At 32.1% G+C, this 26554-nt stretch overlaps 1 protein-coding gene across 3 annotated transcripts; it reads right to left on the bottom strand.

Annotated features, from left to right (window-relative positions):
- Positions 1-85: 85 nt before the first annotated feature.
- LOC132948701 (uncharacterized) lies at positions 86-26234 on the bottom strand. Of its 3 annotated transcripts, XM_061019311.1 has the most exons (10): positions 25373-26234; positions 21669-21855; positions 12575-12619; positions 6016-7067; positions 4676-4966; positions 4171-4538; positions 3389-4105; positions 3133-3319; positions 2789-3072; positions 86-2724 (listed from the first exon to the last, which is right to left on the bottom strand). In XM_061019311.1, the coding sequence occupies exons 2-9, from the start codon at positions 21673-21675 to the stop codon at positions 2806-2808; spliced, it is 2934 nt and encodes a 977-aa protein (XP_060875294.1). In that variant the 5' UTR covers positions 21676-21855; positions 25373-26234; the 3' UTR covers positions 86-2724; positions 2789-2805. The 3 variants fall into 3 exon arrangements, with proteins under 3 accessions (XP_060875294.1, XP_060875293.1, XP_060875295.1); XM_061019310.1 differs by lacking the exon at positions 21669-21855 and having other exon boundaries at positions 25373-26233; XM_061019312.1 differs by lacking the exons at positions 21669-21855; positions 25373-26234 and adding an exon at positions 24018-24274.
- Between the last annotated feature and the right edge of the window lie 320 nt (positions 26235-26554).

Raw genomic sequence — 26554 nt, 5'->3', positions numbered from 1 at the left:
ATTTTTATACCACGATAACATTATATCAAAAAATTGTACCTATTTAAAATAGTATGAACAGTAGGTTATAATATAACCTCTATAATCTGTTTATAATAATAATATATAAAAAGAATTATCAACTATAGGTCTTAATTTAAATAACAAAATTGAAAATAATATTATTGTTATAATGAACTAGTGGGAATTGGATAGGTGCCTAATATAAATTAATGAAAAATATATTTCTATATTATTAAAAACGGTTTGTTTGAAATGAGGGATAATATTAATGGCAATATTTTGTATTTGGAGAGTGAACATTATTAACAGAATATATCAAATTGTATCTATTCTGTGGTTAAGTCAATAGTTAATCTATATATATAAAAATAAGTGTACATTTTGAATAAATTTTATAACTCAAGATGCACCAAACCGATTTTGATAAAAATTTCAGGGTATATTAAGATTGATATGTAATGGTTTCTGTGAAGTTTGTACACTGTGGGATAAGTGGTTCCCGGAGTTATGGCCTCTTAAGTGCACACCTGGCGACATGGCCAAAAACAACAACAACGTCTATACAATTATTTTTATCTATATATATATAACCCATAGCAACCATTAAAAAACCAAAATTTCTATCGTAAATCTCAAAATTCCTGTTTGAGCACCTACCGGGGGTAATCACTTCCCTTTTTAAATTAGCCTATGACACTCGCAAAGAATGTGGTTTTGTATTGGTGAAAGAATTTTTGAAATCGGTTCGGTAGTTTCGGAGTTTATCCCGAACATACAAACAAACGCTATCATTAGATAGATATATTAGTATATAGATAAAAATGAATGTTTGTGTGCAGATTAGACCTCTGGGAAGAAGGTAGGCTAATTTAAAAAGTGTTACATTTTTTTTTTTTTTATTCATCGGATTTTAGTATGGTTGCGTTAGGCTTTTGTATTAATTGATTATATTAATCCTCCGTAGGTGGAATTAGGTTAAAATGACAAACTTGGTAAAATGTTGATAATTTAGAGTTAAATTATACACTTATGTACAAACAGCACGGGGTCCGCGATCTACCGCAGGTAGATTGCCTACCTGATAATATACTGCTGCGAATCAGAATTTTTATTCCGGGCAACAGAAAAGTTAAGATACATTTTGAACACCATACTTCGAATATTAAATAACGAATTGAACAAAGTTTGAGTCATATAGAATTGGTACATTTATTTAACGGGCAACAAAGTGCCAGCGGGATCAGCTAGTTACTTATAATTAAGTTATCCCATACTCCCATCAGGAAATAATTTGTATTAATTACCTAAAATTCCTTAACTATCCTTTGATTTTACATATAGGAGCAATATTAATTTTAATAGATGACATTCATTATTTTAGAATATTAATGTACAATTCTAATTCTGATAAGTAACATTCAAATATAAATATTTCTTAATAGTGGGTTCTGATCAATGAGCAATATCTTTGCTTATTTAACAACTGAGATGTGTTCAGTGGTTTAATGATAAAGTGCCATTGCTATAGAGACCCAGCCCTCAACTTCGGAGAGCTTTGTGCCCTTTTTTTGTTTTAAAAAGTTTTTATAAATGTTATACAACAATATTATAGTATTTTCATTGAAAAATTATAGTTTTTTTTTTTTTTTTGCTTTTCAATTAGGAAAATAGATACATTTAAACATGATAATTGATTATAGATGTTTTTCTCGAGATGAGGTGATTTTATCAACAGTGGGGATATGAATTTTGTTAATAATATAAGATAAAGCTATGGTATTTTTATGGTTTTTGGGACTAAGAGATGAAACCTAGGTATAGCATACTGATGTATTAAAATTTAAAACTATTTACGAATAGGGAAAACTAAATTTAAAGTGTGTTGGTTTCATTAATACCTGTCTTAATATTTTTTAAAACAAATTGTTGAGTGGTTGATAGAATTAAGACCAATTTCAGAAAATTGTAGTTCTCTAAGACAATGAACTAACTTAAAGTAATGGCACAGTCTAACCAAAATTAATTTTTCAAACAATTTATGTACTAAAAATCATAAAACATTTGTTCTTCAACAGTTATTGAGTTTATTTTAATCATGTCAGTTTATCAGTAGATATTTTCAAATTCCAGTAACAGTAGACCAAAACGTAATATATATAGCCACAATTCAACTGAGCATTATTGTTGCCACAAAAAAAAAAGTATATAATATAATTACCTATAGTTAAATACTTAAATCAAATTCCTAAATAATAAAAACCAAAACACAAATTCAAGGAAGATCATCATGAGAATTGACATTATTTAACAGGCTACATGTTCCACTTGTCTTGCTAATACAATAAATACAATTTTGACCAAATATAATTGGACTACATCACTATTTACTATATATATTCTTACTTAATACATTAAAACTTATTTATTATTTATAGTTTTCCAAATTCTTTATTATATACCCAGTTTTCAAATATTAATAAATATAAGTATAGATTAGTATTTATATTAATAGGTTGGGTAAAAAATGTGTAACCGCTCGGTTTCTTAGTGGTCTGTGATGAGGCCGAAATACTTTTGGAAAACCTCTTGGGTGGTTTCATATATCTTGTTATCACAGTTTTCTAGTTGTTCAATCCCTCGAACTCTAGAGATCAGTCTTTTTTCACGTTGAGCGCTTTGAAAAATTTTCACACAAAAATGTAACCAATTTTTAACATTGACCTAAAAAATATTTTGCGTGCAATTATTATAACAGTAACGTTTAATAAACTTAATAATAACTTACTCTAATTGATTATTTTGTTATGTGGCTTTTTGGCTAGCTTGTAAACTCTTTAACGCACTGTCACAGTCAGTAGTATCAATATCATTCAAGTTCAATCCTAAGCGTTCAATTTCAGCATATGTTCCAAATGGTATTTTTCCTAAACACTCCAATTTAAGTATATGCATTTTGGATCGTAAATGTTTAGCTAAATGTCCATGAATTCGAAAACCAACTTGGCAATCAGCACATTCAAATGGTCTTGGATTTTTAACAATAGGCCCTTGGGTGGACATCATATTCACCTAAAGAAAAATATTAATTATAAATTAAAAATTAAAGGGAATCAAATATAATAATTTCACCTTATTCAAATGTGAGATAGAGTCCAAATGTTTTTGAAGCAAATGCTTAGTTCGGAATGATTCTTTACAGCCTTCACATCGGAATGGTTGCTCAAAATAATGTATATTAATGTGCAATTGTAATTGACTAGGTTTATTAAATACCTTATCACACACCATACACTTACTTCGTCCATCTTCTAGAATACTAAAAACAACCATAACTTGTTAGCATCAGTCATATTGAGTATCTACTATTATAAAACATGACAAATACCTCGTATATTTTTGTGATGGACCATTTGTTGTAGGTTGTCGAAATAATGCCTTAGGTTTTTTGAGGGACTGCAATGTTACTTGTGGTTTATTTATTTGTTCTAATTCTTTACTACCTCCAAAACGTGAAAGATCCATTGGTTTATTAACTATGGCTTTTGGACTACTACTTAGAATTGCATTTACATTATGTCTCAAATCTGCAGGTGTGGTTTGAACCATCTCTGGATTATTGAAAATAGGTGTGGGTGGAACAGGTAATGGTGGTGGTACCATTAGACTGCTTCCAGACTGCAAGGGTGGACTAATTTGATTCTGGTACTGGTGATTATTTTTTACCTCAGACTCAGCCAGTGTTAAAAGAGATTGATATGGATATGATACAGGTCGGTGATCATAAGGCAATATACCAGCTTTCGCATGATTTGATTGAGGTATTTGTGATGGGTAGACTTGTGAAAGTCTTAATAATGAACGTGCAGCATCAAAATCTGATTGAGTTTTACGCCATCCGTGTTTATCTACTGCTTCCTCATCATCATCTTCATCATCAATATCATCGTCTTCATCCATATTATCTTCAGAGTAGTCTTCCATATCTTCAGAATCTAGTTGTTTAATATCATCCATGGACATTGGATTTTGATCCTGTTCAACTCCTTTTTTGAAATGTGCTTTTGACTTCATATGTTTTGTCAAATTTCCTTTAGTTTTAAAACTAAAAAAATAAAATAAAAACACTATTATAAATATGGAATGTACTACATTTTCAATAGATATTACCTAAAGGTACATTGTGTACACGTATATGGCCTTAAGTCAGTATGGGTTCTGATATGTTTCTTGAGCATTGAAGGCTTTTTACAACGAATTCCACAATCAGCACATACATATCGCCCCCTTCCCCTGCCTCTAACGTATATATAATCTTCATTGGATTCAAAACCTCCAGGACAGATTTTTAATTTACCCATAGAGTTGGTTTCAACTCTGGTGGTTTGATCAGGTAATTGTTGGTGCTTGTAAGATGAATGAGCAACTATGTAATCGTGAGATTGACCAGCTTGTGTATATCTGTGGTTATTCTGACTTGAGTCATATAAATCCATACCTCGTACACCCAGCATATTACTTCCCATATCGGAACAAATCTATATTAAAATATACATTTTAAAATTCATTAATAACTTATATAATATATTCTCAAATCAACAAAATAATAACTTTAATGATTTTTGTATATATACATAATTAAGTAGTTTATAGGTGTGCATCAATATTTATATACCTTCCAATTTGAGTACATTGATATAGTATTAACTTCTGGAAGAATTGTATATGTGGGTTGACATTTGGTCAGCGTACAAAAAAATACTCTTGTCGTACACTTTAAACCCAAATAAGTGTATGCATGGCCATTAAGATATAATTGTTGGTAGCTCTTTTTTGGTCTTGGAGTATCTGGACTAACCATGGGCAACATGCGGTTAGTACTGAATGTTCCTGGTTTGAATGCCAATGACGTTGGTCGTACAAATTTCTGAGCCACTGTACTAGTAGTTATAGTAGTTGTTGAAATCTAAAAAAATTTGTTAGTTATTAAACAAATTTAAATTGTATAAAATACATTTATTTTTTTTTTTTTTAATAATATCATTAATTTATATAGATTAATAGAAATAGAAATCATTAGGTTCAATAATAAAAATACAATATGTAATTTAGTATAATTTGTTTTATGAATAATATATCATACATAGTAATAACAATTATTGAACTATTACTCAAGGTGATGATGACTGGGTCACAAATATAAAATTATAGGTAGATATACCTTACATCATTTACTAGTTATTATTTTATTAAACCATACTAGCACTATCAACTTCAATGTCAACTGCTAACAATATCATTTTATAAATAATACAAGAAAACTATTTACTTCAAATTAAGAATCAATGATTATCAATATTCATTGAAATTAAAACCTTATAAAGTTTTTAAAATGTATTACCATGTCACAAAGTGGAATACTTACGTATGTGTGTAAAATTTTTATCTATTAATAAGAAATTATGAAACACAACGTAAAAACAGTTACCCATAAAATTATTAATATTGTACAATTAATTTAAATTAAAATAAAAAAATATACTGAAAGATTAAATTAATCATAGGTAATTTGTATATTAAGTCAAAATTGTATTTTATATAATATATAGTATTTTAGTATTTTATATTTATTTTGTTAGTCTAATACGAGTAAATATATTTGATGAGTTTAGATTAAAAGGGAATTAAAATTAATAACAAAATATAAAAGTACTTAATAAACTACTTAACTAGAACCATATTATTATGTTTATGTGACCATGAAAATCAACTCACCATATTTAATTTTTGGATAAATTCCAAATTTAAAAATACTTATTGATATTGGTTTTTAAGAGATATGATTAAGTAAAATTATATTTTCTTATATTTGTTTTTATTAAATAATATAAGTATAATCAAACAAATGCCCAATTATTGATTAAAGTAGACTTTTTGTTAGCCTTCACTATCAAAAAGAATAAAACTTAAAAATAAAATATACCCAATTAATTTATCAATAAACACAATTATTACCTGATGATGAGATGTTGAAACAAGATATTTGTCGTCTACTTTTGGTTTCTTTGAAGGTGGAGGATCAGTCTGTTTTGGTTCATACTGTGGTCGTAGTTGACGAGGCATTGCCGTATGTGGTCCTGGAATACCTGGCACGAAGGGTACAGCACGGCCACTCTGGAAAATGGCAATCATTTCCTGTTGTTGTATCAAATTACCCACGCGCAAAACGACAGGTTTTTGTACATCAGGTTCCTTTGGTCTGTGAAACTCAACTAACGGTGTGCGCCCTAATAATGGTCCTGGTGACGGGAGTGGCACGGCTACAGTCTTGGGCTCTGGATATTTAACTCCATTTGGACTTCGATCACAAATATGTCTGACTAAGTCTTCTTGACTATTGAATTTTAAGCCACACATTTCACAAAAAGGCTGTTCCTTATTCTCATTACACTTAATTATTTGGTTCAATAGCAATTTGTATACACCTTTTAGCTCGGTTTGACCATTTACTACAACGGGAGACATTTTTTCTTGACATTTTTTAACTGCATCGACCACAGATAAATTTAAAGGCTGAGAAGTATCTTCTTCTTGTTTATTTACTAATACCTGAACCGGTTCAGAATGTTCTTCTGATGTGTTCAATTCTTCCAATTTAGTGTGTATTGAGGCTGTACGAAATTTTGGTTTGTATATTTTAGGCTTAGCCTCCTCTGGTTCTTCTTTTGCCAACCGTTCTGTATGGGATTGGGATTTGCAGTGTTTGGACAGGTTGCTCTTTGTTTTAAAAGCAAATCCACACGTTTCACATGGGAAAGGGCGTTCATCGGAGTGCACTTGTAAATGTTTGGCAAGCGCACTTGGCTTGGTGCATACAGTTTTACAGTAAGGGCATTTATGTCGCCACACACCTTCAAGAGAATATTCATCTGTGGATAATACAGGCGCAGGAATTGCCACTTCAGGATAATCGTCCGCTGTGGCGATTTTTTTGAATTTCTTATGTAAGTAGTTTCCACCCGATAAAGGAGCTGACGGCGAAGACTTGTCAGAGTGACACATTATGTCTAAAAAAAAAAAAATAAATTCATAATGTGTCCACATACATTGTTATAATAATTTCAATTTTCAAATGCATGTATATAGATAGTAGGTACCATGAAATTATCAACAGATTAAATTATCAAGTAAACAATTTGAAACAACTCAGCAATATCTAGTCAATAGCTAGAAATACGTAATACTAAAGATGATAATTTTATCAAAAAGAATAGGTACCTATAAACTAGGGCTTTAAGTGGGGAAAATTTCCCGGGGGGACAAAATCTCCATATAGTTTTAAGCATTCCAATTTTATATTTAATGTATATAATATATGTAATATATAAACAGTTATTATGTAAGCATACTCATCCCACTTTTAACCCTGAATAGTGTTAATACTAATTTGTTAAAGAGGACATTTTTTAACCGCCATCTAAGGTAGAGGGAGGACTGAGTCACCCTGCACCACCCACCACTTAAACCACTAATTACCACACACAAAATCTAATATCATGTAGTCATTTTAAAATAAGATTTTAATTAATTTTATAGAAATGATATTAAATGTACTATATTGGCTAATAATAGTTATATTATAAAATATAAAAAAAGAGGGTGAGAGGGTGTCTCTCTGCTGTACAGTGGGTTACAAGTGAGTCACTGTAATGGATGGTATTAAATTTGAATTGAATGATATAATATCAGAGTATACGAAAAATGATCATGGACTGTTTGTCAGTCAAGGATATTTTATATTATTATTATTAATACGGTAGCCCGTAGCCGGTAAGTTGAATTAATATTATTTTTATATAATAATATACTTTAAAAGTTTCAAGCACCCACGAATAATATTTTTAAATTGCTAAACTAAAATCGTTCTTCTTTGTTTAAATATCTAATTTCGTCCAAACTTGAACATAAAATAACTATAAAAAAAACTGTGTGTATATTTTTTAGAATTTATTAGTTACTGTATAAACTACTCACGAGGAACTTTCTTTTTAATTTTTAATCCTAAAATATTAAAAGGTGGATAAGTGGATGTCGCTCTGCTGTACAGTAGGTTACAAGTGGGTCACTGTAATGGATGGTGTTAAATTTGAATTCAATGATATAATATCATTGTATAAGGAAAACGATTCTGAGCGAAAACGGTCAGTCAGCCTATGATATTACCAAGTATATTTGATGATATTATTGTGATTAAAGTAATTTATATATAACCTATTTACGTGGAGCCTTATTTTAAATTTTCAATCCTTAGCCATAAAAGTTAAACATTTTATACATTTTTAACTACAAAATAATTAATAAATTATAAATTTGATAAACGTTGTCAAAATTTGAACTTTAAATGCTTATAAGTAAAATTGTGCCTATGTATTTTTATTATTTTTCAACTGCTATTAGAACGATATAATATCAGGAGCCTTATATTAAATATTCACGCGTTTTTACCCAACAAATAAAATTTTATTGATATTTATAGAAAAAAAAACTAAAAAAATTGAAAACTGACAATGTCCGTAAACAGCTCAAATAGAGTCAAAATATTTTCAAAATTTTATGGTGTATAGAAAATGCTAATATAAACATTCAGTTAAATTTTTAAGTATCTACAGTCATTCGTTTTTTAATTACAATAAAATAAGAAAATTGTTACATGAGAAATCGAATGAATATCAAATGTTGTAAAAATATAAATTTCAGACGCTCATAAAAATTTAATCTAAGTTTCTTGTAGACATTTTTTTTTTTGATAAAGGTAGACAAACTTATGAGTAATCTTATATTAAATTTTCAAATCTTAGATTTAAAAAGAAAAATTTTTATGAATTCTCAACTCAAAATAATTTGCTAATTTTCGTAATTTTTCCGTATTTTGTCAAAATTTGAATTTTAAATGCTTATAAATAAAAACTGTGACTAAGGATTTTTAATTTTTTTTATCTGCCTTTGAAACATTAACCAAGGAGCCTTCTATTAAATTTTCAAGCTTTTTTACTCAACAGATAAAATTTTATTGATATTTATCGAAAAAAAAACTAAAAATATTGAAAACTGATAATGTCCGTAAACAGCTCAAAAAGAGTCAAAATATCAGTCATAGGAATGATACTAGTACTATACTAATTTCTAATCGACTTATTTATTATAACATATTATCATTAACCAGGGCCTAAAATACATCTGATTTCAGGGGACACACTTATTAATTTAACTATTACCTTTGGGATTTGACAGATTTCTAAAGCAAAAAAACCCTGTGGGAATTCTAACACCCGAAATTCCTCCCTCTTTTATATACCACTTACCTTACACATTAATATTTTACACACATTTGTTATTCAGGGGACACACGTCACACATTGATCTTCAAGGGACACAGTGTGTCAAGCCCAGGGGACACAATATTTTAGCCCCTATCATTAACCACAATCTAATGTCACATAGTTAATAGCTGCCTATTACCTAATATAATGATATGTTCCTAATGGCCTAATGTAATTATTTGTATTGCCAAATATAAAAATAAAATCAATTAGATGTATAATATTGATGTATATGTATTTAAAAATTAAAACAAACAAGCCGAACAAAACGTGTAAAGTGTGTACATAGGTATGTAGTATGTTGTTTTCTCATCAAGATTCAGGAGTATAGAGTAAACACGTCATGGTAAAATTACACTCAGTCAATCCACAACGTCACAACGACGAAAGCATCATAGAATATAATTGACACGATTTCGAGTACACACTGCACATTTATATAATATTTATAATACTTAATAGAATGTTTGGAATTATTCACCTAGCATAAAATGTGAAGCTTAGGTTTTTGTAAAAACCTATTATCAATTTAATTATTTTTAAATATTTTAAGAACGATTTTATTTTTTATTGGTAAGTACCGTACGTAATGAAACCAATTGCAAATATTGCCTATTAGTAATATTAAATAATATCATATCTTAAAAATTATAAGTATGTATGGCGTATGCATATTATAATATAACACAAAATATTTTATTATTTTGTTATAATATAATAAGTCAATAATTTAATCCATCATTTTTACTGTGATATTAGTTTGAAGCCTACTGTTTGGAACTAGGTACTTATAGAGAATATGATTTTTACCACGTGATATAAGATGTAATTGAGACTATACAGACGCAGATAACAATTTAGCGTAATCCTCCCCTCGATTCTTATGCCTAATATGCACGTAATTACGTTAATACAATAATGAGCAATTAAAATCAAAGTACCTATAATCGTTTTACATAAGTATATAAATTAAACTATTAGTATTAGTGTATATAATATATACATATATTACGGTATGTTCCTACTATACGATTAATCATTAAATAATATAAACTGACAAAAATACATTCCATTTTGTGTTAAAAAAACTAATATTATATGAAATATTCAAATATATCTATTATACTTGTAAAAAACTAGTATCTTAAATATAATCTATACCTATTCTGTATTTAAGATACATTTCCATAACAGTTAAGAACCTATCGACTATCACTTTATGTCTTTATAATTGAACGCTAATTCTTCATAGTTAGATATGTGATTTATCAATATATATCAAAAACATTATCATTTACTGATTTACTGCATCCCCCGGGGCTCACGTTGTAAACAGCTCTTATACTAAAAATTCGCTGTGTTAAAACAGGTGTGAAAAATAATGCACCGGGATTTTTGGACCATATCATTTACATAGTTCATTATCACGGTGCAGGATAATGTAGGCTAATTTTAAACCGGTCTAGTTTAACGAATTTCTTAAGTGTTATCAGCTTAAAATTGTATTAACTTTGAAATTTTTACTTTTTGTATTGTAAAAATATAACATTTTAATACAAACAAAAATTATAAAATATTATAATATAGTGTATATATTATATGTGTATTATATGTGTATTATATGTGTATTATATTATATACATATTATATCATATATGTCTATTATTATATATTCCAGGTACCAGTTGTCAGTAGCATATTATAGTAGTTTAGTAGGTACCTATCTAGTATCTACAATGTACTTACCAGCATGGGTTATTGTATCGACTATTATCTGCTTTTAGAATATTTATACTATTTTTTCCCTGGAAGATGACAACAACGACAAAAATAAGTGGTATGTATCAAAGATTTTATAATTTTGGTTAAATTTGTGGGCCAGCCATGGATCGCTGAAGGTCTTTATTGTTGAACATCGATTTATAATCACTAATCAGTGTGATGATTACTGATTAGTGAATACTAACTTGTGGCCTGTGGGTCATATTTTACGGGTGAAAATGCAATGAAAAATGTCGGCTGTATCCAAATTATATAATATATAACACACTAACCAAATTGGTTCCTGTTTGAAAAAGGTAGGTTAGGTGATTACGGAGACAAATTGGTTCTCTGTTCTGTTAGCAAACTGAAACTAACACAAATATGTAAAATGTTTACTTCATGGTTTATGCTTATGGTATTTTATAGTTTGTATACCATCAAAGGAAATATTACGTTCGTATTAATTATTAATATTATATTTAAGTATAAACTGATAGTCTCATGAGAATTACTTTTATTATACCGCGGCGAGTAGTTGACACCTATCAAGGTAATTAATGTCTAACCGGTAACTGCCTACTGCCTACTTTACTTATAAGTTGACATTCCTAAGCCTGTAAGAATGGGAAGGTGAATGAGCGTACTTGAAAATTTACTTACGAAAATCGGGAACCAACTCTACCAATATTCGGATAGGTACATCACAAATTTAAACGGGAACCAATTCGGATACAGCGACAATTTCGCCGTCGATTTCTATTTTACTGAAACACAGTCCTATCACGAAGCACCAACTAAGTTGTAACGAATCTCGCGATTGGTGAAATAACACGAGACTTTCAATACGTTTATTTAGGTATATTTAACATTTTGTGTAGGTATATCTATAGTTCACCCTCGACCCACCACACTATACATCTTTATTCTTTACAATACAAAGGGATATGTAATAATTATTTACCTGCAAATTCTAAATCAATATCGCATATTAGTAACCAAACTGATAAGCACCTACCCATTTCGTAATGCCTGAATCTATAACTACTGTATAAGGTACGTTTAATTGTATAAGCAAAACAATAATTGAATAAACTGGACTAACAATCTGTCCGCAATAATTTCAATCGCGGAATATTATTTTATAGATTTACGATTTACCTATCCTACCCATAAATCATAATACTAAGACTATGTGTTATAATATTATAATAGACTCATAGTAAATACTATATTTTATTTCGTTATGCATTTTAAATGTTTTACCGTAGGCATACAAATGTATATTATAATAGGCACCTACTACTATACGACGGAGGTAGACGTATATAGTATATTACAGTCATTCAGGTATAATACAAGCGTATATTACAATTAATAAATTATTTATAATATGTGTGTGTATTTTTGTGGATAAATCTTTTTCAACTCACTTTTGTTCTCGTTGTTGCTGGGACTCATCTCGATTGTATCGTCCACTGAAACGTAAAAAGCAAACACAATTTATAAATACGAATCATAACAATATTCGGACTGAGCAGAAATAATATGTAGCGTATACGACGAGCTTGGCGAGGTCAATGGAATTGTACACGCGTGCATTATAATATAATGTATATAGTATATATATGTATGTAAATATATATATAACATAGTGTATATATAATAATAATCGCGTATATACACATTCGGGTACGTGGGTAGAGCGCGCGCATAACTTAGATGAGCCAAAAGCTAATATTAGCGTCGTCGCCGAGTGAAAAGAAAGAATACTATTCAAATACCCCACGGGCCAACCTCCACCGCTGAGATCTATTATACATACGCTGTCAACCGCCGCTGCACCGCCTACGTGCAAGTGTAATGCATCACCGCCACCGACCGAATTCGATTTTCGGGCGTTCGGTCCGATCTTGGCCAAAAACAACAACAATAATATAAAGTATAAACACTGCCGAGAAAATTAAAACCTATATTATGGCTTACGAGCGAATACAAAAAAAATTACACTCCTCGGATCGGCTGTACAATACATTGTTATAGCCTATAGGTAGGTACTACAAATTGCAATCGTATTATATATTATATTATAATATAATCATTTATTTCAACTTCTTCATAATAATATTTACATTTAAATTAACATATTTTAAAGTTGATACCTACTCTCTATAAGCAATCTCCTGAATTTGATTCATGTAAAATATGACGGGATTTAACACATAACAGATATAATATTGCGTCCGGCGCAATTCAAGATTAAATAATAACAAACAGCGCAAACGAATGAGACGTATTATTATGGAAGACATAGGCACTATCATAATGTACGGAGTCGTAACACATCGTGACGTGACTATGATATTTTTTTTTCGATTCATTCGCAGTTCAGGAAGAAAAAGTAACCCCGACCGATCACGATAGGTTTAAATTTTTATTTTATTTTTTGTTTTTAATAAAATTCCTTTTTGTTTCTGTTTTCCCGGATCGGCGCGTGCAGGCTAACATTATACACACGGTAATACTGTATCAGCGAGAACCGGTTTGCCATCTGTCCTGTACGCACACGCACCCGCAACATATAATAATATAATATAATAACGACGACGATGATAATAATAGATATTCGACAAAAGTACATAACTAAACTCACGACGAAAACCGCAAGGGGTTGTCACAATATTCGAAGGTGGTCGAGGGATGCAAGCCGAGGCATTTTTTGGTTTTCAGGGGGGGGGTAATCCACTAAAATATATAGAATTGTAGGTAGGCGGAAAAAAAACCAAGAAAAAAATGTAACGGAAAATAAGCCTATAAGTATAAATGTGAACACAATATCTACTCTTAATTAGAAATTACCATGTATCTATGACAAAATATTACAATTTATTATAATAAAAATAATAATTAATTGTTAATTGTATAAAATATAGATTGTAAATAAAATAAAAATATAAATATGAACACAATATTTTGTATACGCAATAACATCATGACTCATGATATATTGTGTTATAACTTATAAGTTATAAGTCTTAGGTATAAACATACTAAAATATTATCTGTTATCTAATAATATTATACTATACCACCTGCTTTGTATTACATTTTAACTTATTTTATTATTATTTATAAAGTTGTGTAATTTTTGTAGACATTTTTTAGTGTGTATATACCTTAGACTGATATTTTTTTGTTTATAACTTGTAAGTTATAACACAATATATCATGAGTCATGACGACATAATATTGTATTCATATTTATATTCTTGGGCTTTTTTCCCTTAGTGTATTTATTTTTTTGGACTTTTTCCCCGCGATTCAGAATTGTGGCTCTATAATATTATATAGGTACTTCTATTATCCGAAGCCTATAATATTAATATAGTAATATCAGTAATAAATATTAAACTAGCACTCCGTTGCCCGTTAAAAACTACAACTGTATATGATTCAAACTTTGTTCAATTCGTTATTTAATATTCGGTGTAATCGTGTTCAAAACATTAACATTTTCATCGACTATCTTGAATCTCAAAATACTTGTGCAAGCACCACTTCAAAATACAAATATTGGAAAATGCTTTCTTAGTGCACACTTACACGATAAGGTACCGTGAAAATTGCAAGCCTCCAGCTAACATGTTTAGGGCTTTAGGCACTGATCATCACTCAGTGAGTTAGTCAGGACACGTTCGATTTTATTATTATATGAATTACCGGCTTCGCCCGTGAACAGTTTTGAAAGAAATTGTACCATATCTAAATTTAATCGATTTAAATCTATTTTTATTCCTCCACGTACGTTTAGTGTGGCTACGTTTAACATTACCTATTACCACCATGAGTTGGTGGTCGTCTGCGATATTTAGGGTCACCTGTTTGTGTTTCAATAGTCATTTCTCGCCTTTACTCCATTTTCCGTTTATCATACATGGACTATTTCTATTCATATGACCGCAAGGCCCATGTACCATATTTGTTTATGAACAATATCATATAGCAATGGATCTGAGCAATGGAATTGAAATCAATTTTATCTGGCTGGATTATTGTTTCTATCCATATCAAAATATGTGCTTGAAGTAGTCCTCTTTTTTGCCATTTATTGATATACATGTGACACATTCCTACACCGAAAATATGGTTTTTATTAAGCAGAGATATAATTTTTTTTAGTTTCAAATAAAATACAAGTGCAATTAAATCGTGCCGATCTGATGATTTTTACCCGAAATAAGTTCTTTTTTAATTGCTGACCATTGTAGGTATACGATTGCACGTAAAAGTTACAAATAGATCCGAACTACCATATTATTTTCGAACGTAAATCATTATTTTTTCATGGAAATAACGTAGTGATCCTGTAAAATATGATGAAGGAAAGATGACTTTATGACCAATATTCTAATAATTTACATTACTATCGGCATCACGAAGATGTATATAATCTTAGAATCGTAATTTTTGTTGATTATTTCGAATATAATTTAATCTCTCAGTAATCGTTTTCGCTCGTCCTTAAAAGTTAGCGACTTCATTTGATGAATGTACATTGTAACGTCCTCTGTGTTGATAGGACTGATTCCGATCAGCATAGATAATTCATTTTAAATCTCGCATATTGGGCGGGGCATTTTGTAACGCGGTTTTAAAACTTTAAATATAATTATTACAACTATGTAAAAGAGTTTGCCAAAGTTGAATTCATTATTTTACTAAATTTGGCCGTATATTATATCCGCTTTGGAAATGAAATACATTTTAAAAAACGTGGATTGTTATCATTAGGAAATAAGCTACCAACACTATGATAAATTTGTCTCTTTACTTTGAACGTGGGCATATAGTTGCCTACATGAATTTAATTAGCCCCAAATGATGTCATCTGAAATTAAGTATTGTAATTTCTAATGTTATCTAAGAAATGTTTTGAAAACGAATGAGAGCCTGTAAGTAAACTTTTTAGAAGTTCAGGTGGATCAGACAAAGGAAAGAGATTTACTTTGCCACTAGAACAACACATGCCACAGTGGCGGATCCAGTGCTTATTTTTTTTTTTTAGGGGGAGGGGCATGGAGGGGGCAAAAGTACAAACATTTGCTACAAAATTGGCTAAACACAGTGTGAAACAAAGGGAAACTACGGTGATTGGGGGTGGGGGGGGGGCAAATTCCTCCTTTGCCCTCCCCCTGGATCCACCTCTGACATGCCATTATGCTCCTCAGTAAGGAACGGATTTGAATGCAAATTGCATTTTTTTCTGAATGATCTAAAACATTGCTTTCCAAACACAAAGTTCATTTCATACATCAAGGAATTAAATAATGTAACTTTTATTTTGCATTTTTTGACATTTTTATGTTTTTAAGTCATTTTTATATAGGAATGGAAAAAATTCGATAAAAATGTATGAACATTCATTCTAAAAAAATAAAAATAAATATTTATCATCTCGAAATAATACAATATCTGAAGAACTAACTGCTGATGCATGGATCATATGAAGTTTGCACCTATGACGTCAGTTGACGTGGAACGAAGTTTCTCGAGATACAAAACAACACTGGCCGATAATCGTCGAAGATTTATGTTTGAGAATATTAAGCAGCACCTGATTACACAGTGTTATGAGACACAAAGTAAAAGTATAACGAATATACCTATCTAAATTGTATACCTATTAATTTTTTGGAAATAATTTTTTAGGGTAAAAAGATGGCAGATCATAATTGAGAAAACAAGAGAAGGACTTATTGTATTTAAATATTTTTTAAGGGATAAATTTTTCATAATACCTAATGAGTTTTTTTATAAGTTTTAAATTCAAAATTGTAATTTTATTGATTTTAAATACATTTTTAAAGTTTTTTAAGGCATTTTTTTTAGTGCATTTTTTTAAGGCAATGAGTAGTGCTTTTTAGGACATTTTTCTTATTTTTTATGACATTAAAGTCCGTTTCCTACTCATCAGCCATTTTTTGCATTGCAACACTCACAAATTTGGTTCATTTTTGAAATAGAAACATGTTTATGATTTATGTAGTCAATGAGCTGACGTTCATGCGAAAATGCTGATCTTGGACCATGCGAGCCTGATGATCTAAATTGACGGGATTCAGATTCTAAAATTCTACGGGTTGACATTTGTCGAGCATTTCTAGTTTTTCTATATAAATGTGACTTTGCACTCGGCATTTTTTTATAGTAAATATTGAAGTTAATAATAATGTTATAAATGAATATCACAAATTATAAATATGAATAAATAAATATAAATTACAAAAATATAACATAAAAAAAAAATGATGAAATTGAACCGATAGTTAATGAGTTTACTTTACTTTATAACAAGGGAACTCATAAAAAAAATCCGATCAAAATTGAACTGATAGTTATCGAGTTTGCTTTACACAAAAAATGTGCTTACAGCTTTATATATCAACAGTACCAACAGTGTACTACTATAATACTATAATAATACTAATAGTATTATTTTCAAACAACCTAATATCTGCGCGTAAAAACGATTCCTCGGAGAGTGTGAATTAAATGTGATAGATAACGTTTTAAAATAAGTATGTGTTGGTTTCTTATGTCAACGATATGTATTTTATCGTTTACTTCTAGGAATACATACATGTTGGTGTACGCGCGATGCACGAGATTATTTTTATCGATAAATTTCTTGAAACAACTGATATCTATACGCAGATATGAAACACATAATTTGACGTACAACAATGTCAGATTGCAGGTAGCTAGAAAGTAGAAACCCGCGGGCCGCTGCGCCGCATATAGGTTTACAATTTACGCGTTTATTTTAATTATTAATAACTTTATCGGACTAAATTTATTCCTATGACATTCGCGTGATCATAAGGAACACATAAAAAAAAATCCGATCAAAATCGAACCGATAGTTATCGAGTTTACTTTACACAAAAAATGCACTCTCAGCTTTATATATTATACTCCGCGCCAGCGCAACGAGAGACGTTTCGTGCATGCAGACTGACGGCAGCGACTATTATGAGGCACCGTTTCGTCTGTGCCATTCGGTATATTAATATAGATTATTCTTCTGATGGAAATCTGAGTTTATTATCGATTATAATAATTATGATTTATGTTATATATACGCATTACAATCTCATTCATAAACAAAAATTACATAATAAATAAACATATAATAAGATATATGTGCAATATACAGTGCAGTTAGTGTACATTCAAATACTACACTATCGTCTATTTCTGCAGTGCAACACGACTCCGGCTAAAAACATTACCAACGCAGGTTCGATATTGTGATAGTAATATTATGTAAAAGCAAATTAAAAACTAAGGCCTAATATTTGAAAAGTATTTTTTATACTTAGATTTAAGTATTTAACATAACACAAACCAATAAACGATCAAATCGAAGGTTAGATTAATAGAATAGATTACAGTGGAATGATGTACGTTATCTGTATATTTTTGTTTTAGATGAGTGTTACTTCCATTGATTTTTATAAGTTATAACAAATAAAATGTTTTATTGTCACATAATATAATAGTTATTTAAATTAATATAATCTACCACAACTACAGCAATTGCAATTGTTATAAACTTAACATTGTTGTGGTTATCTGACAACAATTTATTATTGTAATTACAAGCGTAGGTATAAGATTTGATACTAATATTAATTCAGAGTATCATCCATTGGCGGTTATTTCCTTGTTGATTGTAGCTAGCACTATTCCCTTATAATTGTTTTAAGTGGTATTATAATTTATTTTACTATGGATGTTACAAACTGACAACCCCTTTTTATACTTTACTAAAAGTCTGGAAAAAATCCTGACGGAAACGCGTCGTTGTTCGCGCATTTGCAGTCTCATTGGCTGCGGTCGTCGCGGCTGACTACTGCCAGCCAATCACAGCGGTTTTACCGTTGAGAGACTGCGTAGTTATTCCAAACTTATTTGGAATAGAGTATACAATCACTCGCTCTCTCAGGACAGTTCTGAGTAATAAATAATAATGACAATGTATCAATGTGATGTAAAAATCTTGTAAAATTTAAAAAAGTGATTGATCACAAATTTAAGAATGGTGTGGATGTAAAGCCTGCCCCGCCCCCAAGTCGCCTGTTTGATATCAATTTGTTTAGCACTCTCCATTTATAAAATATTTCATTAAGATTCAAAAAAGTGTATACTACACAATACAAATTATATAATTAGGTAGGTTGTATATCGTATATACCTACATATTATTATTTATTATAATTTAGAAGGATATCCAAATCATTGGTGCGAAATGTCCTAGATTCATACTGATTGTCCCTGAGTAACTCATCACACTCAAATCGTGCATAGAAACTTATTGTGGTCATTGATAAATTAATCACTTTCTACTCGTTTATGCCTATTGCCTATGTAATGTAAACATATCAAATAATAATATATATTATACACTCAGGTATACTCTGCAGGCACCGATTTTGGTTAGTACTTGTTATCTGCTGGTATGTTGATTAAACGCGCAGCTGATTTGCGAACGAAGCGATTAGCAAGTCTTGTATAGGCCTGTTGGAAGTTGGCGCAAAAAATGTATACATGCATTCTATTTTTATCATAATATTATATAGCAAAACATCAATCCAGACCCTCTCTCTTCATCCATTTAAACGGCATCGACTGTTTACTTTCTATACGGCATAAAAAAAATCTTAACTTTTTTGTTAACTACGCGGTGCATACGCATAATACACCACAGTGAATAACTTTATACGCACACCACACCAACAGGTGACCTTCGGAGCACTTCGCGTTTTTATGCACCACACCGCATGTATATAATATAAAATAATTATCCGCAACATGACGATTGTGAAATAAAAAATGAATTTTTAAAACAAACATATTATGTAAAATGGATGCGTAATTACGAAACTATGTCTGTGGGCTACCGGACCGGGCAGCAGTCGTCTGTACTCGACAGAGCGACTAATTAGTTATACCTATATATTATTAGCTGTTCTTTATCATTATTATAATATCTAATATGACATGTATTACCACATGTTAGATAATGTATATATAGCGTGCCGTGTGATCGTGTAAACCATATACACATATATACATGCATAGCACTACAGAACAATAGTCAATAATAGTACCTACCTGTACAGACAATTAAGTATATTAACAACACGTCTACGTGCAATATAGGTATAACACATGGTCGAGTATGTGTTGAGCATTGGATTGTTAAAATAATGTTTAATTGTTTATGAGGGTGTAGTCTTTTAATCACGATAAAGAAGAGAACCATTGATAGACGATGAAACAAACGTGATTCAGAATCTATATTAGATTTCACTCAGTACCGCAGTTCAATATAGGAACACCGTAAAAAAAACCTGCATAATTATCATAGATATTATACAATAAAACGTATAGAAGTAAACACCAAAAATACGAATATTTCGAATAAATTAACACTAACTACAACAAAACCAGAACTCTGCAAAAGGCAAAATATGTATGTACTCTTATAACTATTACATTTTTATATAGTATTTTAATAAGTAACATAAAGAAAATCACTGAATACAAATAATATAAGTCTAAAACGTGTTTATATTATCAAAGTTAATGCGATTTAAATTGAAATGTTTAATTATATTTATTTATTTCGTATGGCGGATATAGTATTATATACCGCTGTTTTATCAAATTAAAAAAAAGTAATTAGTTAATAAAATAATGACTATGGTTTCACACTGTCTAATATAACATATTAAAATATTTGTTTTTTATTAATTTAAAGTTTAGTACATTGTGCATAGTGATTAGAGAATTTATAAAAAATATAAACGTACAATTTTGTGTAAATAGTGATCAAAGATAATAATTAATAACTGAGAATTTTTCAATGTATACAATGTGTTTAATAATTGAATAGCGAGTCTTAAATATATTTTTTTCAATGTCTCTTCTCTCTTTAACACTAGTTTTTAAGCCATCAACTCAAGCTATACACAAACGTAGGTCGGTCATGAGAGAAATGAATAACCTAACGGTTGATTTTATATTATCATTGTATAGGCGCGGTTAGCGAGATCATAACCAAAAACCGAAATGGCACACAAAGTGTGGTATTAAAATATAAAGAAAACTCAAAGATCAATGATTTTTTGAGGCAATAACGTAATTTTTTGTAATAAGTAATAACGCAATGTCTTTATATTATACGAACTTTTCTATCTAGAAGTATCACTGCATCAGCTTACTGGCAAGACAATATATTATAATAATAATTAATTAATTAATTAATAATGATTAACAACAATAAGAAGGCATCATTGTTGTATTGCTGTGGTCTGTGACGCGTAATTATATTATAATATAGAAAAAAATGTTTTAACGCATTTATTTACAAATTATAAAATATATCACTCCTCAACAATTAAGACACCCGACACCTTATTACATATTATCAAATTTAAGAACAATCATTGCAATATTTACCAAACATAATCGTACCGGGTACATTGGTCACTAAAATTTTATCCGCTATTCAGAGGGTTCACTTTTGTAGAAAGTTTGAAGTTTGTTTTCAAAAAAACATCAGCTATTTGGAGGTGTCCGTTAGGAGCAGTCTTACTATACATATATACCGTCATCGCAGCGAAAGAAACAACGATGGTGCAGGAATCTGCAAAAAAGGAAGCACAATAACAGCGGCTCAAACACCCAAGTCAACGTTCGGCGTACGCGAGTTAAGCGGTAGTGGTTTACAAAACAATTGCATCATAACAGTGGGTTTTATCCGTAGACCTTATACTAAGTCTTATCGTATAGTAAATATTTAACGAACAAGTAGAAGTAGGATAAAAAAAGCAGTTAGTAAGTCGTGAGCGCCAATCACCGTTTTCCCGGAAACCCAAGTGCGGCGGTGATATAGCGTCCGATGGTATAATAGTTGACTCGTTGGTTAGTGTTGACTGGTGGCGCGGTGGTGCAGGTGACAATTGCCGCAGAGTCGCCTGGCACCAGCCGCGCTGACGGGTTCCACCGGAGTTAGACGAATCTCTCGTTGACCGTTGTATACCTCCTGCTGCCGGCGTGCCGCCCGGCTGGCGCCGTCCAGTCCACGGATAATGAAAACCGGTTGACCGTACACTTACCTCTCTCCAAGTCGAGTCAGGCCGACCCACCACCCGCCGTGTATCCGGTGTAAACCCGTTGTGTGTGTGTGTGTGTATGTAACACCAATACACGATCACCACACCTTTTTAGAAAACACCCTCCCGCATGTCCAATTCTTATAAAAACTAAAAAGTAAATTATTATATACTTATAATACCTATGAGTATGAGATAATGTTATACACCCATCTATTATACATTCGAATCAAGGACAGGGAATTTTTTTTGCCCAACAAAATATACTCTTAACGTTGTGTTTGTGAAAACTCAAATGCCGTTATATATAATTCTGTATATGTAACGATAACCTCGGTTTTGTTCATCATATAACAAACCCGAACGATGATTTTTGAAAACAGATTATCGACACAATAATAAAATGGATTGATATATAGGACTTTGTACAACACCGTATGAATTTTCTATTACAACCAATGAACGCGTATAATTTACTCGACATAAATTAAATAATAATAAACAATATAAATATCTATAAATATCATGAATATAAATATATATTTTATAAATTAGTATTTTAAATTACTATGCATACGTCATATAACCAAAAAAATTGTTATGTATGCATACCACAGTCGTCGAGATCGCAAGACATACACTTCCGATTCGGGCGATAATAATACATCATACGCGAGTAACACTATGTCATAATTAGCAGGATAAAAAAAAATTTAACAGTAATATTCATTTAAATATGAGCCTGTTGTAACGTTTTGTAACTTAGTAATTCACCTGCGAATTGTGATGTTTTGGTTAATTGGAACGTGTATAAATAATAACCTGGTCAATTTCAAACAAACGGCTCATAATAAATAATAATATGATCTTTAAAATAAAATACGCCAAGTCCCAATATCCATTACAGAATATGCTAAACAATTTAATTTCAACATGTTTGCTAAAAACGTAAGGTGAGTGGATGAAACAATTTTTTTTAGTGGCTTACTGAGTGAACGTCACCTCTAAAACACTGAATAACGAATATATAATTACTAATTACAAATCGGTACAAGCAAATAGACTGCACTATTCTTAGTTCTACACGTTGAATTGTATGGATTTATCAGTTGTTTGTTGACCATGCAATATATAAATTTTAATGAATCAAACACTAGATACGTCAATTAGTATTTAGTACGAGTAATAAATTAGTAAGAGGTAAACAGTCGTTCCGATAACGTTGTATGGCGTGTTGTACAATATTATTATAATTTGTTGATAATAATATTTCATGTTTGTGCATTTTAATATCTTTTGTCTTGAATATGTAGAATTAATATTGTATAGCTTATAATTAGACAAATCGCAAATTGTATCATGCGGTTGTAGCCCAAACGTAATACGTATATATTTCTAAATATGTCCAAGAAACGGTGGGGCAGTGAATAATAAGCTATAATAATATCAATAACCAATAAGTAATAAGTGATAGCTGTTTACCAATGGGTTATTAAACATAATATAGAGTAACAGAAAACGAAAATAGTCTCGAAGAACAACGTCAAGCCGTACGCTATTATTATTACTCATCGGGCTGAAACCACTTGTTAGAATGCCCCACCCCTCTTCGCCGCTCATTGCGATACGCAACCACGCATTATTATTATTATTATTATTATTATTATTATTATTATTTATTAGTATACGATACCGCGTGCTTGATCGTTGCGCGTTACAATCGTTTACGGCACGCCGCCGCGATACGTACACGTACAACACGCACCGAGAGCGTACACACACACGTATATTGTGATATTTTTATTTATTATAATACAATCATGTACGCGCACGCAACGAAGACGCGAGCGCCTCTGCCATCACTTACGAGGTACGACGCGGACGCGCTCGTCGTCTGGCTCACGGGTTATTTACAATTTTATGCGTAAACGCGGCGGAGAACAGGTGCCCGGGAGAACCCGGTTGTAAACATTGGCCGTTTGTATACGCGCGCGCTCGAGCAAGGCAGACCCATGGCCCCGGTTATAGGACGGCGTGCGTTGTAGCGGCGATGTGGGTGTGGAGGGAACGGTTGGTCGCCCGGAGTGGCGAGGGGAGAGGGACGACGCGATATGCCAATAACGCAATACAAGGAACCTTGGTGCCGACGACGTGGCCGTGACGCGGGGTGGGGGTGACGACGACTGTATAATGATGCACGCATACGTGTGTATATAAATATATATATGTATGTATGTGTGTGTGTTTGGTGCACAGCGGCAACGTGGGAATAATGTGTGTGTGTGTTGTGAGTAAGATTCCGCTGGGGACTCCTCGTGACCCGTTTGACCGGTGGAACGGTAGTGACTAGTGAAGGGAGGTGAGGTGGTGGAGGACAGTGCCGGGGATAACAACACGCGCACCGCCTGCCGTAGTGCCGTGACGATGACGGTGGTTGTGGCGGTCGGACCGGGTCAGGGGGAATCCGCACATTTCTCCGCGTACAGTGCATACTCTACGGTAACTATACAATACACCGCGTGTCGAAAATCAAATGAGAAAATTGTATATATATATACACAAAATGTAATAATAATATACCGTTTGTTGTTGTTGTTGTTGTGGTTGTCGAACCGACGATGTTATGGTAGAGCGATAAACCGCGGCGAAGAGAAAAATTACCGCCAACCAATGATAATAATATGAGAAACAGACGTGGTTAAAGGTCGAGAACTATTGGGTTTCGCAAGTCCACAGTAACATTATATTGCTGTTTAGTTTTTACAATAAATTGTTCTCGTCTACATCACAAAATAAATGTGTTCGTAATCTATTTACATATAACTAGTACACTCTAACGGATAAAACGACAAATTGACAATTTAATATTTAATTCCACCACACTCGATTGAACCTTAACGCGCGCATCCGGGAGAATTTAATTTTTGGCGAGCAAGTTTAGTGGGCTTTGAACACGTCTCAGACTTTCACAGAACCTTACACAGCAAAAGCCACATATCATTCTGCAGTATATTAATATTATAAAATGAAAATGAATCAGATACTTACATTTAACAGGGACTTCCCCTGGAAATCTTTTTCGCAGCATAGTTTTACATTCCAAAGACATCCGGATCCCGGATTCCCAAAAGAATCTTCGTCAATTGTATATGCGTGGAGCGTATTCGATGACCGCCGTTTATGCCCATAATTCCAACGTCATTAATCGTGCACTAACCGTAGAACAATAAATATATATGTTATATCGTGAAGAACGAAATAGAAATGGGACACAACAAAAATAATTATAACAATTTAATTTTTTAAAAATAAACAACGATTAACGAGCGTCTCCGTGATGAAGAGCGAATGAATAATAATGATAAATACAAAATTGATCAGCCGACGGAAGCACTAATGACATAAACGGCGTGCTCACATACTGAACAAGTGTTTACTACTGGTGGCCGTCGGGCTTGGGGATAACGACGACGACGACGACGACGACGGTCTACGCTACGGGCCGCTACGATGACGACGTACGTAAGCGCGCGGGGAAAGGCATTTGACGATCGGTGCGGTGGTGGTAACGGGCGTTCATGAATGACGGGCGGAAGAGTGGCGGGGCCGCGTTCCGATCGTCTGGTCACGCGGCCGGTGGTGCAGCGGGGGTTTGCGCACAACGGTGGCGCCCGTTTCCGCCCGTCCGCCAAGCCGTGTGCGCGGTACCCGATAAACACGTGTTGGTCCGGATCGCCGTGACGGTAGTGACGGGCGGGTGCGGGGTGGTGTTGTTGGGAAACACTCCGGGATATCCCCCGCGCAGCCGACAACACACCGGCGGCCGATGTGCACGCCACGCGACCGCAGCGCTGTCAAGCGTGCAATTCGAACAACCGATCGACTCGACCGTCGTCAGCACGCCGCACGCCAAACACCGTGAACTGACCGCTTTGGAGTTTGGGCGCTCTCAGAAGATACGTAAAATAGGAGTACCCGTCCCCCACTTAGTTGATTTTGAAAAACGAAAAAATCGTCAGACAATATGCATAACGACGGACCGGGTAGCTTTAATAGCGTACCTATGATGTTCTTTTTTGTAATGTACTAATGTACAATACATGTAAATTTCCCATGATATAGTTATAAGAAACAAAAATACTACGAGCCTCAAAACTCAACCCCCCTCCCCCTATAATACATTGTTTCCCGTATATAAAATTATTATAATATAAATAAAATATATAATAT

This window comes from Metopolophium dirhodum, chromosome 7 (genome assembly GCF_019925205.1).
Source record: "Metopolophium dirhodum isolate CAU chromosome 7, ASM1992520v1, whole genome shotgun sequence".
NCBI classification, from domain to species: domain Eukaryota; kingdom Metazoa; phylum Arthropoda; class Insecta; order Hemiptera; family Aphididae; genus Metopolophium; species Metopolophium dirhodum.
Note: the sequence above shows the minus strand (reverse complement) of the source record. Positions and strands in the feature narration are given on the sequence as shown.